Source organism: Plecotus auritus (assembly GCF_963455305.1).
Source record: "Plecotus auritus genome assembly, chromosome: 5".
NCBI lineage: Eukaryota > Metazoa > Chordata > Mammalia > Chiroptera > Vespertilionidae > Plecotus > Plecotus auritus.
Genome location: NC_137776.1, coordinates 88,511,926 through 88,526,881, shown reverse-complemented (window position 1 = coordinate 88,526,881; position 14,956 = coordinate 88,511,926). Strand labels below are relative to the sequence as shown.

Below are 14,956 nucleotides of genomic sequence, written 5' to 3'. Positions count from 1 at the left end.
GCCTTCTTGTTTAGGAGGGGTAACCTGAGAGCAGCTTGCCTATTGATCTGACCTGCTCCCATACACTGAAACTGAGAGTGATTCTGTTCCTCCTTCTTAACAATGAGTTGACAGCTGAATGTGAACAAATGTTTGAGGGGAAAAGATTGACAAATTATAAAACAGCGTTTTGATGTATTCATTCTTAAAAATTAATGGACAATTAAAAATGAACAGATATTTGAGAAAAATAGAAAAATACACCATAAGAGGTAGAAAGAATTCAAGAAAACAAAGACTTGAAGAGACATTATATCCATAAGGTGAAACCAGGGTTTTTTTGTTTTTACAACAATGTGTACAGTAAATACTTCTGAGAAATTAAATAGCCAAAATAAAAAAATAACTAAAAATAATAGGAAGATCAGAAAATATAATTGAGAAAATTTCTGATAACATTAAGCAAAAAGAAAAAAAAAAAAAAAAACAATAGAAAAACAAGAGGCATGGGGGATAAATCCAGGAGGTTTTAGCCAATTAAGGGAAGTTCAGAAAGTAAGAGAGAAATCAGAGAAGGAAGGTACCAAGAAACAATACAAATAATTCCAAGAGCTGAATAGAAACACAAATATTGATCAGAATCAGTTAAAGGAAGAGCATGACCTTGACATACCATGGTACACATATAAAATCACCCAGGAGAGCATTGTTGAAATTGCATGGGGAGAGGGGAATATAAAAAAGTAACTAAAAGGGAATTTGAATCAAAATGAATGAGACTTCTCACCAGCAATGAAGGATGTTAGAAGACATAAGCATAAAGTTTTAAAAATATGAAGGTAAAATTATTTTGGACCTAGAAATATATACATGGAGTTCTAAAGTAAAGAATGAGGAAGAGACATCATTTTTAGACATTCAGATGTTCAGAATATTTTGCCTCACCCATACACTTTCTAAAGAGTTTATCTGAGGATGTACTCCCCAAAAAGAGAGTAGATAATGGTAAAGTGGGAAAAACCAAGAAAGGGAACTGTGAAATATAAAAAAATTTAGAGCTAACAAGGATTCCTATGATAAGAAGCCTCTGGGGAGTAATTTGGCCACAAGTCTTGAAAGCAATTATCAAAAGTCATTGAGTTTCAAGAAGATTGTCTTAAAGAAGAAAAATAAAAAGGATTCCAGGAAATTAATAAGATGACTACAGAACTATATATGTGGAATATAGTAAGAATGTATGTGGTTTTTCTTCCTACAAAAAAAAAAATAAAAGTCAGAAGTTAAGAAAATAAAATTTGTACAAAATAATCACATCCTAAATAGAAAACAACCCAAAATATGGCACAATTTTAAGCAACTTGGAGTGGAGGAAAATCAAAAACACTTTTTACTCTCCTTCTGACCCCTCATCTCCTGCTGATACCTCTTACTGGCCAAACCTAGAACAGTGCTATCCAGTACAGGAGCCACTGGGCTTATGTAGCTATGAAATTAAATTAATTAAAATTAAAAATTCAGCTCCTTAGTCATATTAGCCATACTTCAAGCACTCAATAGCCACACATGGCTAGTGGTTCTCATATTGGACAGAACAGATATAAAACATTTGCATCCTTCCTAGGTTCTAATTGGACAAGGCTGATAAAAGGCAAGAGAGGGCCACTGTCCATGAAAGTCAGCCTCTTGGGAACACAGTGAGGTGGAGAAGGATGGGAAGTGGATCTGGAAGAGAAATAGGAGATATAAAACATTTTCAACATTTCCAAAAACCTGTTTTGCAAGATACTCTGTATAAAAATATAATAAAAGTTTAAGGGCGGAGGGTCAGTCAATGGTCAAATAAATTTGATAAGCTCTACATACTATTTTGTTCACGTGGAAACTCAAGATTACATCGGCCTAGTCACAGCTCTGAGAAAACCTGCACATCTGCTTACCTTTGTTTAAAAACATGTGTTCTTCAAACTCTTTTGGCTAAGAAGACCTCTTTTCTTTTCTTTTCTTCTTCTTTTTTTTTTTTTAATGGGAAGAGTTAGAACATCTTTCACAGAGTTCTTTTTATGGTGGACATTTATAATTTGGACTTCCAAGATCCAATTAGTCTTTTTATTTGGGGTGGGGCATCCTGAAAGAAATAAGAAGTTTAGATAATTGGCCTGATTCAGACGCTGTGACTCAGGAGAACAATCAGATGCCCCCACCCATGTGGCAGCTGTGAAAAGGCCTCACTCAGACCTGTTGCTCTAGGGCAGCCTTGGGCAAACTACAGCCCGCAGGCCGGATCCGGCTGTTCTATCCGGTTCTCTTGCTCTCCCCTCCACTCCTTCACTTTGAATTTATATTAGTTCACACAAACACTCCATCCATGCTTTTGTTCCAGCCCTCCCGTCCAGTTTAAGAACCCATTGTGGCCCTCGAGTCAAAAAGTTTGCCCACCCGTGCTCTAGGGAGACTAATTGACTGCCAGCTCCAGCTGTGGCCTGTCTGATCCAGCCTTGTGTCCATGCCACACTTCCCCTGGGCCACACCTCACCATGGACTGACCCATATTAGTGCAGGTCCATTCCTGCTGACAAGGGACTCCTTTAAAAACATATTTGGCTTGAGAACTCCTCATTGGCCTGGCTGAGACTTTCTTGGGACTTCCTTACATCCTGACACTCCTTCTATGCACTCCCTCTTCCTCTCCTGCCCCCAACTCATTTCCAAGGTGTCATACCTGTATCTCAGTCTTAAGACTCTGCCCATTTATTCTGGCTTTTTGTCTCTTTTTTTTTTTTCACAGGCATATCCCAATAAATCTCTCTGTTATGTGCCTAATACTTAGAGGCTGCTTCTTGGAGGACCTGAACCAACACAACTCAAGATTAGAATCTTAAGTAGTGTCTCAAAGATATGGGAACACGTAGTCCGAACATGGAAAACTCTTGGACACATTTTATATGACAGGCCCAGTGTTCTGTTTTAAGTGAGTCAAAGTGCCTTTATGTGCTCTACCCAAACCCACCATTTGCTATGAGTGTACATTCATACCAAATAAGTTGTCATATGACCTGCCTGGCACATGCAGACATTTGAACTTGGAATCTCTAACTTTATTTGCCGAGGCAGTAAGAAATCATGCCAGATCACTCACAGCTTTTCTGAATCCTAGTCCAGGGACCCACTGACTCCTACTCTTTACCCCACTAATCTACCCAGATTTAGAGACCATTATTTCCTAAGCAACTTATTAGCTCCAGTTTCCTTTTGCTCTCTTCATTGGGCCTATCCTGTCAGCTCTTTTGTCATATTAGAGATTCTCTTTTGAGAGGCCTCTAAATGCCCCTTACCCTTATGAAATTATGCCCTCAGAACCTAAGCCCCAAGCGCACATCTTTTCAGTGTCCAAGCTCTAAATACATCATTCCTAAGTATCTTCCCTCTCTTCTTCTCACCACATCCCATCCATGCTGCCTAGCTTAAGTTGCCTTATTGATCCGCCCCTTCAAGGAGCACTTGCCAATTACCTTTACCACACCATGGCCATCTTGTATCTCTTCAGCCCTTAGTGTGAACCCTAACAACCTGCCTGCATTCTTATATCAGTAATCTTTAAGGCTCTTTGCAGGGTTGGATATGATCACATGTGCTGGAGCTTGGATATCATATTAAGCAACATTGAATCATGTGAGAAAACAATTTCTTTTTCAATTCTGATTATACTAAAGATAAAGTCTTAGTTTGGTGTTAGTTTGGTGGCTAGAATACCAATTTATCTCTAATTTCCATTTTCAATACAGAGCAAGTTGACTTCAGATTCAGAGGTTTGGGTCAACAACATTGGCCAGAATTTAATCATTTTTATTGTACTTATTTTCAGCATTACCTCCTTATGGCAAGAGACATGATTTTCCTTTCATTAAAATTTCCTTTTTTTTTATCCTGATACTTTGCTGGTTACATTTATTAGTTCTAACAGTTTTTTAATTAAGTTTATTGAAGTAACATTGGTTAATAACATTACATAAATTTCAGCTGTACAACTTTATAATACAACATCTGTAACTCTGTTGTGTGTACAACTTTATAATACAACATCTGTAACTCTGTTGTGTGCTCACCACCCAAAGTTTAGTCTCCTTCTGTCACCATATATTTGACCCCCTTTACACTCTTTGTTTTCCCTGTACTTCCAGTCCCTCTGGGAATCACCATTCTGTTCTCTTTATCTATGACCTTGGTTTTTGTTTTGCTTGTTTCTTTGTTGCTTTTTTATTTATATCCCACATATGAGTAAAATCATATGATTCTTGTCCTTTTCCATATAACATATTTCACTTACCATAATACTCTCAAGATCCATTTACGTTGTTGCAAATGGTAATATTTTATCTTTTTTATGGCAGAGCAGTATTCCATTGTATATATGTACCACATCTTCTTTATCTCTAATCATCTGCCGAAGGACACTTAGATTATTTCCATATCTTGGCTATTGTAAATAATGCTGCAGTGAACATACATATTTACAAATAAGTGTTTTTAAAATTTTCAGGGTGATACCCGGTAGAGGGATTGCTAGGTCATATGGAAGCTCCATTCTTAACAGCTTGAGGAATCTACATACTGTTTTCATAGTGACTGCACCAATTTATATTCCTACCAACAATGTACAAGGGTTCACTTTTCTCTACGGTTTCTCCAACACTTGATATTTCTCCTCTTATTGATAACTAGTGGCCCGGTGCACAAAATTCATGCACATTAAAAGGGGATTAATTCGAGGAAATAATTTAATATTGCTATTTGCCCTTTCTCTATAATAGAAGTGTCAGAGATGAAAGAAAATTAGTAAAATGTATATGAAAACCTTCCTCCTGTCAGAGTCTGGGGTGCACCATGGGACCCAGAGTCAAGTCCCTGCCCACCCACATGCACCTCAAAATCGCGTGAGACCCAGACCCGGCCAGCCCCTGCCCCATTGGGCTAGATCCAGACCTGGCCAGTCCCACCCTTGTCAAGCCCCGCCGGGCAGGGGACATAGCCTCAGGTCCCCTGGCACGGCGCCAGGACGGGGGGCATGGCCTGAGGTTCCCCAGCCCAGACTGGGGCGGGGGGCATGCCTTGGGGTCCCCCGTCAAGCCTCACCAGGTGGGGGACATGGCCTGAGATCCCCTGTCAAGCCCCGCTGGGTGAGGTGCATGGTCTGAGGTCCCCCATCAAGCCTCGCCATGCCACAGGGGAGCACAGCCTCAGGTCCCCCATCAAGCCCCACTGGGCAGGGGGTGCGGCCTGAGTTCCCCTGATCCAGCACTGGGGGTTCACCTTGAGGTCCCCTGTCAAGCCCAGCCAGGCAGAGGGGTGCAGCCTCAGGTCCCCTGGCCCGGTACTGGGGCAGGGGGGCACAGCCTGAGGTCCCCCGTCAAGCCCCGCTGGGCAGGGGGTGCGGTCTGAGGTCCCTCGGCCTGGTGCCAGGGTAAGGGGTGCGGCCTGAGGTCCCCCAGCCTGGCGCTGGGGCAGGGGGAGCAGCCTGAGATCCCCTAGCCCAGCACCAGGACAGGAAGCGCACCTTGAGGTCCCCCATCAAGCCCCGCCAGGCGAGGGGCATGGCCTCAGGTCCCCTGGCCTGCGCTGGGGCAGGGGGCATGGCCTGAGGTCCCCCAGCCTGACACTAGGGCAGGCAGGGCAGCCTGAGGTCCCCTGTCAAGCCCTACGATGGCAGGGGAGGGCGTAGCCTCAGGTGCCAGCTGATTGCTCATTAAGGCTCCTTATGGGAACTTGGCTTCAGCTGTGGGTGCAGCTATCTTTGTGATGGAGTGATGGTCAATTAGCATATTCCCTCTTTATTAGATAGGATAGCCATTCTAACACGTGTGAGGTTGTGCAAAAGAATGAAACTAGACTGTTATCTGACACCATACATGAACAGTTAACTCAAAATGGATTAAAACTTGAATATAAGATCTGGAATAATAAAATACATAGAAGAAAATGTAGGCACTAAACTAATGGACCTCGATCTCAGAGGGAATTTTGTGAACTTGACCCCAAATGCAAGGGAAGTAAAGGCAAAAATAAATGCATGGAACTAATCAAACTAAAAACCTTCTGCACAGGAAAAAACAACACTACAAAACAAAAAAAGCAACCGACCGAATAGAAGGTATTTGTAAAGGATACCTCTGATAAAGAGCTAATATTCAAAATATATTTTTAAAACTCATACAACTCAACAACATTAAAAATCTGATTTTTTTAAAAGGGGAGATAACCTCAAAAGATACTTTTCTAAAAATGACCAACAGATATATTAAAAGATGCTCAACATCACTAGTTATAAGGAAAATGCACATCAAAACCATGCTGAGATACTGCCTCACATCTGACAGATATTTGGTAGAATCTTTCAGGCTTTTACATGTAAGATTATATCATCTGTGAACAGGCTGATAATGTTACATTTTTATTCCAATCTGCGTGTATTTTATTTCTTTTTCTTGCCTAATTGTCTGACTAGAACTTCCAGTACTGTGTTTAAAGAAATGGCAAAAGCAGGCATCCTTAACTTTATTCTTTGTCTTTTGTCATTGAGTGTTATACTTGCTGTGGATTTTTTAGATATGGCTTTTATTATGCAGAGGTAGTTTATTTTTATATCTATTTTATTGTGTGTTTTTATCATGAGTGTTGAATTTTTTCAAATGTTTTTCTGCATTAAATGAATCATGTTTTCTCCCATTTTATTGATGTGGCATATTACATTAAGTGATTTTCATATATTGAGTTATCTTTGCATTCTAAGAATAAATTGCACTTAATCATGGTGTCTAATCTTTTTAATATGTTGCTGAATTTGATTTATAAATATCTTGTTGAGGATTTTTGTATCAATGTTTATAAGGAATATTGGCCTGCAGTTTTGGGGTGTTTTTTTTTTGGGGGGGGGGCGGTAATGTTTTTGTCTGGCTCTGATATCAGGGTAATGCTGGCCTCATAGACTGAGTTAGGGAGTGTTTCCTCCTCTTCAATTTCTGAGAATGTTTGAGATGGATTGGTATAAGCTTTTGTAAAATGTTTGCTAGAAATTCCAGTAAAACCAGCAGGTCCAAGACTTTTTGTTGAAAGATTTTGATGACAAATTCAATAACTTTACTGATTACAGGTCTGTGCAGATCTTCTAATTCTTCATAATTTAATCTTGATAGGTTTTGTGTTTCTAGTAATGTGTACATTTCATCTAAGTTGTTTAGTTTATTGGAGCATAATTGTTCAGACCACTCTATTATTAATTTGATTTTAGTCATTTGATCTTCTCTTTTTTTCTTAGACACATCTAGTTAAAGGTTTTTTGTTAATGTTTTTCAAGAACCAATTTCTTGGTTTTGTAGATTTTCTCTATTCTATTTTGATTTTCTATTTTATTGATCGTGATTCAACCCTTCTTTATGCTGGCTTTGAGTTCAGTTTTGTTTTTTTTCTAATTCTTTAAGTTATAAAGTTAGGTCATTTATTCAAGATATTTCTTGCTTTTAAATAGCTATAAATTTCTTCCTTAGTACCACTTTTGCTGTGTTCCATAAGCTTTGGTATGTTATATTTTCATTTTCATTCATCTCTAAGTATTTTTCTATTTTCTTGGTGGTTTCTTCTTCAATCTGTTGGTTCTTTAAGAGTATGTTATTTGATTTCCACAATTTTATAAAATTCCTGTTCCTTTGTTATTGAATTCTAAATTAATCTCATTGTAGTCAGAGAAGATACTTTGTACACTATCTATCTTTTAAACTCTATTGGGACTTAATTTGTGGCCCAACATATGGTCTGTCTTGGAAAGTGTCCCAGGTACTCTTAAGAGTGTGTATGCTGTTGTTGTTGGGTAGAATGTTCTGTATATATCTGTCAGAACTAGTTGATGTGTTGTGTTGTTTAAGTCTTCCATTTTTAAATTTATCTTCTATTTAGTTGTTCTATTCATTTTGAGAATAAGATTTTGAAGTCTCCAATTATTAGTATGAAACTGCCTATTTCTCCCTTCAACTCTGTCAGTTTTTGTTTCATATTTTTGATGGTCTGTTATTGAGTTCATAAATGTTTCTTCTTGCTGTATTAAAATTTTATCCCATATAATAAAAGGCTAATATGCAAATCAACCAAACAGCAGAACAACTGGTCGCTATCACACACACTGACCACCAAAGGGCAGACGCTCAACACAGGAGCTGCGCCCTGGAGCTCAGTGCACTCCCATGAGGCGGGGGAGGACACCACTTAGCCAGAAGCCAGGCTCATGGCTGGCGAGAACAACGGTGGTGGCAGGAGCCTCTCCCGCCTCCTTGGCAGTGCTAAGGATGTCCGATTGTGGGGAGCGGGCTGAAGCCATCAGTTGGACATCCCCTGAGGGCTCCCGGACTACGAGACGGTGCAGGCCAGGCTGAGGGACTCCCCAACTCCCCAAGTGTATGAATTTTGTGCACCAGGCCTCTAGTTAATATATAAGGTCCTTCTTTGTCTAATAAACTTTTTTATTTAAAGTTTTTTTTGTCTAATATTAGTATAGCCACCCCTTTATCTTTGGGTTACTATTCTAATAAAATATAATTTTCCATTCTTTCACTTTTGACCTATTTGTGTCTTTATCTAAAAAGAGTTTCTTGTAAACAGCATAGTTGGGATCATGTGTTTTTATTCATTCTACTAAATTGACTGGAAAGTTTAATCCATATACATTTAAAGTAATTACTGATAAAGAAGAACTTACTTCATGTATTTGCTATGTTTTTTCTATATGCCTCATAGCCTTTTGTCCCTCATTTCCTATACTACTGTCTTCTTTTGTATTTGGTTGATTTTTTTAGTGAAATGTTTAAATACCTTACACATTTCCTTATGTGTATATTCTACAGATTTTTTTTTCTCTTACCATGGGAATTTCACTTAACATCCTAAAGTTATAACACTTTAAATTTAATTTTATCAGTTTAACTTCAATAACATACAAGAATTCTGCTCCTTTATAGCTCTCTTCCCAATCCTTTCAGTTGTTAATGTCACAAAATTGCATATTTATATATTGTGTACCCCAAAACATAAACTAATACTTTTTATAAATGTGTAGTCTCTTAAACCACATAGAAAACAAAATGTGGAGTTACAAATCAATTATAATAATACAAGCTTTTACAATTGCCTATGTATTTTCCCTTATTGGGATCTTTATTTATACAAATGACTTCAAGTTACTGTCTAATGTTTTTCATTTCACCCTGCAATACTGCCTTGAGCATTTCTTGCAGAGCAGATCTAGTGATAGTGAACTCTCTCAGCTTTTTTTTTTTTTTTTTTTTTTTTTTTTTTTTTTTTACCTGGGAATGTCTTAGTTTCTCACTTTTAAAGAACAGTTTTGCCATATTTAGGATTCTTGGTTGCTGGTTTTTCCTTTTAGCTCTTTGAAAATATAGGCCTAAGGTCTTCAAAAAAAAATGTATACACACTTTAACAGCTGATAACTCACTTAATTTTCACTCCTTTTCAGGTTTAACTGATTTGAAATAATAGGTGGAGCCAGACTAAGCTTTGAACAAAGAAAATTTATCCTAAAGTGCCACTAGACTTTTTTAAATGGGGATACATAAAAGATAAAGTTTATGATACAAAACCATCAACAGTTGATGAATTGAAGGCATACAAATATCAAATGAAATGACTCTTGATATTGTGATTCATTGCTTCATGTTATTAACAGTGCCTGGACCAGAATGGTCATCAGTTTGAAAATAGGCATTGACAAAAAAAAAAATAATTCATTATTTTAAATTTTGAAAATGAACTGTATGTTAATAAACACTGACTTTATAATCATTCAAAGTGCATATACATTTTGGAGGAACCCACCGTATTGGCTCACTACTGTCAGGCCTACAAGGTTTCTAATGAGAAATCTGCTGATAATCTTAGAAGAATTTCTTGTATGTGATAAGTCACTCTCTCCTGCTGCTTTCAAGATTTTCTCTTTGTATTTAGAAAGTTTGATTATAATGTGTCTCAGTGTGGATCTCTTTGTGTTCATCTTAGACTTAATGGGGCTTTTTGGATATTTATATTAATTTCTGACATCAAATTTGGGGAAATTTTCAACCATTATTTTTTCAAATATTCTTTGCCTTTTTATCTGCTCTCTCTCCTTTCTTTCTCTCTCACAGTATACATGTTGGTCTGCTTTATGTTGTCCTGCACATCCCTTCAGCTGTGTTCACTCTTCTTTGGTATTTTTTATTTCTGTTCCTCAGACTCAAAAATGTCCATTAGAAAACTAATATTTCTTTAGTGTGATTATGTGCTAGTCATTGTGTTGGGTGCTTTAATCTGTCATCATAGTTGATACTCACAACAATCTTATGGGTTAAATACTTTTTACTCCAATTAGAAATTAAGCAACAGAGGTTCAGAGAGTTTAATTTTATTAAGGCCACTCAGCAACTAGCCAAGCTAGGCTAATATCCAGATTGATTAATGGCCAAACTCATGCTATTAGGCAGCTAGGATTGAGACCAGTGGTAAAATAGGATGAGAACATCAATGTGAATATGGTTTATAACATTTTAGGTCCTATGAAGGGCATTCAAGAGGAATTTATGAACAAAGGGAGAATTATGTAAACAAAGTTGGTACATGGCACAATTTCACTAATAACAATATTTCTACAAAACTTCAAAGAGAGACAGTAACTAATTAAATCTGACATTTGTTTGCTGGAGACTAATAGACAAAGAATTTATAATAACTTTTCCCAAATGAATAGTGAGATACATGATATGTACATGTTGGATAAGAAAAGTATTTGATGCCTTGTTTTAGTTAACATTGATCTTTAACACTAATTATATGATAGTCCTTCAAATACAAATAGCAAGTGAGGGATAGGAGAGGAGAGGACAGACAAGAAAAATCCTGATTAGTTGTACAGACCGGGGTAATTTGTTGATCTAAAAGAGGAACTCTTTTACATGTACTTTCTTTCTACTGCTATTTATCACCTGGGAACACTTCTATAATCACAAAGCTTATTTGAAAATCTGACCTTGTACAAGCAAGATCTCATACCAAAAGGACCAAACCTATAAACACACTTATGGTGAACTATTCATAAGGACTACTCATGCCCCAACCTGCCTGTGGGTTCTCAATCCCATTACTATTCCAAGTGATATGACACATGGTATCAGGTATCATGTAACTATTGTTGTGTAACAACAACAACAAAAGAACACAAAACCTCAGAAGCTAAAACAACAAACATTGATTTCTCACCATGATCCAGCAATAGATTTCTCACAAGGGCCCAGCAATGATCCAAACTGGGCTTGACAGGACAGTTTTGATGCTCTCAGTTGGAATCTCAGCTTGGTTAGGGTTTGGTGGATCAAGGCTGCCTTTGAGTGACTCAGCTCTGCTTCATGTGTTGCTCATCCTCCTCTGGAATCAGTGGGGCTGGCTCAGGCATGCCCTCAGAATGATGGAAGCAGTACCAGAGGAAAAGTGAAATATGCAAAGGGTCTTGAGCTCCAGTCTCAGAACTAGCACACTATGCTTTGGCCAAAATAAGTCACAAAATTGAGCTCAGAGTCAGAGTAGAAAAGCATTACAGAGATGCGTGGCAATGGGTATATATACAGTGGGAAGATGGGAACCATTAATGCAGTCCACCACAGGCCCCAATCACACTGATCTGCCAAAGATTTGGCTCTCAGTTTGGCTGAAAAGAGGTTTCTTGAGGGCAATAACCATATCCATTTTCATCATTTTGTCTTTACAATTACTCTGCAAAACATTAATAGGGTCTTCATTTTATAGATAAGGATATCAAGGCTCAAAAAGATTAGTTGATAATTTCCAAAACTGCTTAAAATGATCTGTCCGTTCTCATCGGATAGCCCTGGGAAACTGAACTCTTAACACCAGTGTCAATTGCTAACATGCTGTAACCATGACAGGAAAGCACCAGTGCCTCATTTGTGATCCACAGCCTGGCTACACATTACCCTCATGATTATACTGAGTGAGACGTTCCTGGTTGAGGTCACTGAGACTTGTAGTCTATGGAGAGCCAGACTTTGAGGAGAAGAAAATATTATGAATACAAAGCATTTTCTTTGTTTCCTAAAGATAGATCATATCATAGAGTTTGAGGACATACATTTAGCATGAAGGCTCAAAAGGGGTTGCCAGCCTTTTGAAAGGACAAAGCACATTTTTCTTTTCTTTTTTCTTTTAGAAAGATGGGGGTGAAGGAGTTGCACTGACAGCTGCTCATGGCTACCTACAGCAAAACTACCTCAAACCTACAGATCTTCCTGTGGAGGTGGAGGCCAGGATGGTGCTAGAAGGTGGGAAATGGGGGTGTGTCTTGCTCTTCCCAGAGGTGCCATCGTGGTCTCCCTGGGGAAGGTTGAGAAACTATGGGAAGAGTTGAGGAACAAGGCCCAGGAACTTCAATGGTGGGATCAGATACGAGGGAGGAGTCCTGGCCAGCCCCTCCCTTCCCCCCCCCCCCCCCGCCACATCCACAGTACATCTATACCTATGATCCACATCATATGCCACCCTGTTAGCACACCACATGCTGAAGAAAACAAGTTTCAGGTAATTTTAGTCCCATTACCTTCACAGGCCAGTGCCATACTAGGCATGGGAGATACTGAGATAAATCATAAATGGTCCTGCCTTTAAAGAGCTCACAGAGTACTGAATACACTAGAAAAAGAGAGAAATGCCATGGGTGGCACAGATCACACAGTTGGGGCAGCAAGCAAGGGTCAGGGAGGCTCCCCAGGAGCAGTGACTTTGAAGCTGAAAATTGAAGTACAAGCATGAGTTTGCCAACCAACATCTGGAAAAGGAACTTCTAGACTAAGAGAAGATGCTGACCAAATCTCAGCTATTGAAACACCCAAATTCCAAAAGCATGAGTCTTAAAGTCAGAATAATTGGTTTGAATTTATCTCTATTGTTTACTCCTCCAACAAATTGGTCATCAGTTCAGCACCAGGGCCTCGTATGGAGATGGAGGATTCAGAGATGATTAAAGCAGAGCCTTGCCCTCAAGCAATCACAGTCAAATAATAATGGTGTTATTATTTTGCACCACACTCTGTCCCCAGACCTCTCCATATATTGACTCATTTCATCCGCACCACAACTTGAGAAGCAGGCACCATGATTATGCTCTCATTTTGCAGGTGGGGAAAATGAGGCACAGAGGGATTAAGAAACTTGTGCCAGGCCCCACAGCTGATGGGTGGTAGCATCAACATGTGAGACGTGAGGTGGCTTTGGAGCCCCCACTTTTCAGCACTACCTCATACAGGGAGCTGGACAGGTAGGTAACCATAACCCAATGTCATAAGTGCTATGATACAGTTAGTGTATTTGATGTCTGGGGACAATAAAGGCGAGTAAGTTGAGTGAGGGGTGAGGTGTTCTCAGCAAAGGTTTCTTAGAGATGGTCCCTGAGCTGAGTTCTGGTGAGGAGGTAGGGGAAGGTATGCCCCGCAAGAGGAGCATGTGAGAAAAGATGCTGAGGGGTGAGAGCAGAGTTTCTGTCCTGTAGTATGGGAGGGACAGGGAGAGAAAAATGGGAGGGAGCAGGATGTGGTTAGAGGAATGAATAGGACCCAGGTCCTGAAGGGCCTTGGGCACCATGCCTAGGGACCCTGACTGTCATCTGAGGACAGCAGAGACTGTGTCAAAAGGGTCACGCTGACTGCAGGGTGAAGGGCATATTGGGAGAGGGGATGGGTGGTAGCTAAGAGCAGAGAGACAGTTTGGGGCCACCAAGGAAGTCTGGCTGCAATTACTAGTGTCTGAAAGTAGACTGAGCCAGTGGGGATGGAAAGTCTGAGAACTATTAAGATTCAGAGGAATGAAAGAGAAAGAAGAGGAATCAAGAGTGACTTCTGGAGAAAAAAAATGGCGGCAGAATAGACAGACGTGTCCCGAGCCTTGTCCCTGAGCAGATAGAAAGAACAGCTGAGGGTCGCACGGGGAGTCTCTGTTGGTGAGTTGAGGGACAGCTATACTCCAGGAGAAGGTGGGGGACTGCTGGACGGGGCTCCCCTGACCGGGCAGCCCCCACTGCTGCTGGGTTCCCTCCCGGAGCCACCGGCTCGGATGTGGAGAAAGGGGAAAGTGGATGTTATCGGAAGCCTAAAAATCTACAACTGCAGCACCCACCGAACAGCTGAGAACCCCAGAGCACCGGTCCCCAATTGGCGCAAACACGCGGATTCAGAGGAGCTCTATACTCCACCACAGAAAGATCAGATTTCGCCTGGGATAAGGTGAGGTCTCTGGTCCTGGCAGGACAGAGAAACGGGCTCACTGCGGGAACTGGAGAAACTGAGAGAAGTCTGCACCTAGAAGAATCCGTGGCTGTTGGGGCTGGCGTGATCCGTGAATGTGGAAGGGGGTCCTCAGAGCTGCTAACAGAGGGGATCTCTAAAAAGCAACCCATTTTGATATGATGCAGAAGGACAGCCTAAAAATTTTAAAAGTGTGCTGGTTGCTTGGGGGTGGGGGGGGCAGAAGGGGTGGGAGAGGAAGGACTGTGCAGACTTGCATGCAGCCCCAGAGTTCGCACACTTGCGCTTTCTCCTCTTTAAACCTTGCTTTTGATTGCTAAGCCCAGTGCATGGGATCACCCAGTTGGGGACACCCTAGAAGACTGCAGGGGAAAGTTGTTTTTCTGGAACCTGGGGATCAGAGCGGGGAGTGACCGTCGGAGAACCAGCTCTGGGGCAGCCCACTCCCACAAACTGGTATTTAGTGCCACAGGGATAGCAGGATCTAAGCACAGGCTAGAGAGGACCTATAGACCCAGAGGTCAATCCAGAAATACTGCCACCCAGGGGTTGAATCACAAATTGACTCTTGTTTAATCACAAATAAAGGAATACAAGAAAGTAAGACACATTGCCTGCTTAAAAATCAGGACTGGCTT

The 14,956-nt window shown here is 40.3% G+C and overlaps 1 protein-coding gene across 2 annotated transcripts in view; it reads right to left on the bottom strand.

The window, feature by feature from the left end:
- Positions 1-2,000: 2,000 nt before the first annotated feature.
- The window catches only part of INSIG2 (insulin induced gene 2), a 72,058-nt gene continuing 59,102 nt past the window's right edge, over positions 2,001-14,956 (bottom strand). For both annotated transcript variants that reach the window (XM_080667260.1, XM_080667261.1), the window contains exons 6-7: positions 4,304-4,417; positions 2,001-2,104 (exon numbers count right to left, since the gene is read on the bottom strand). In XM_080667260.1, the coding sequence (XP_080523386.1) occupies positions 4,325-4,417 (93 nt within the window). In that variant the 3' untranslated portion in view covers positions 2,001-2,104; positions 4,304-4,324. The remainder of the gene's footprint in view (positions 2,105-4,303; positions 4,418-14,956) is intronic.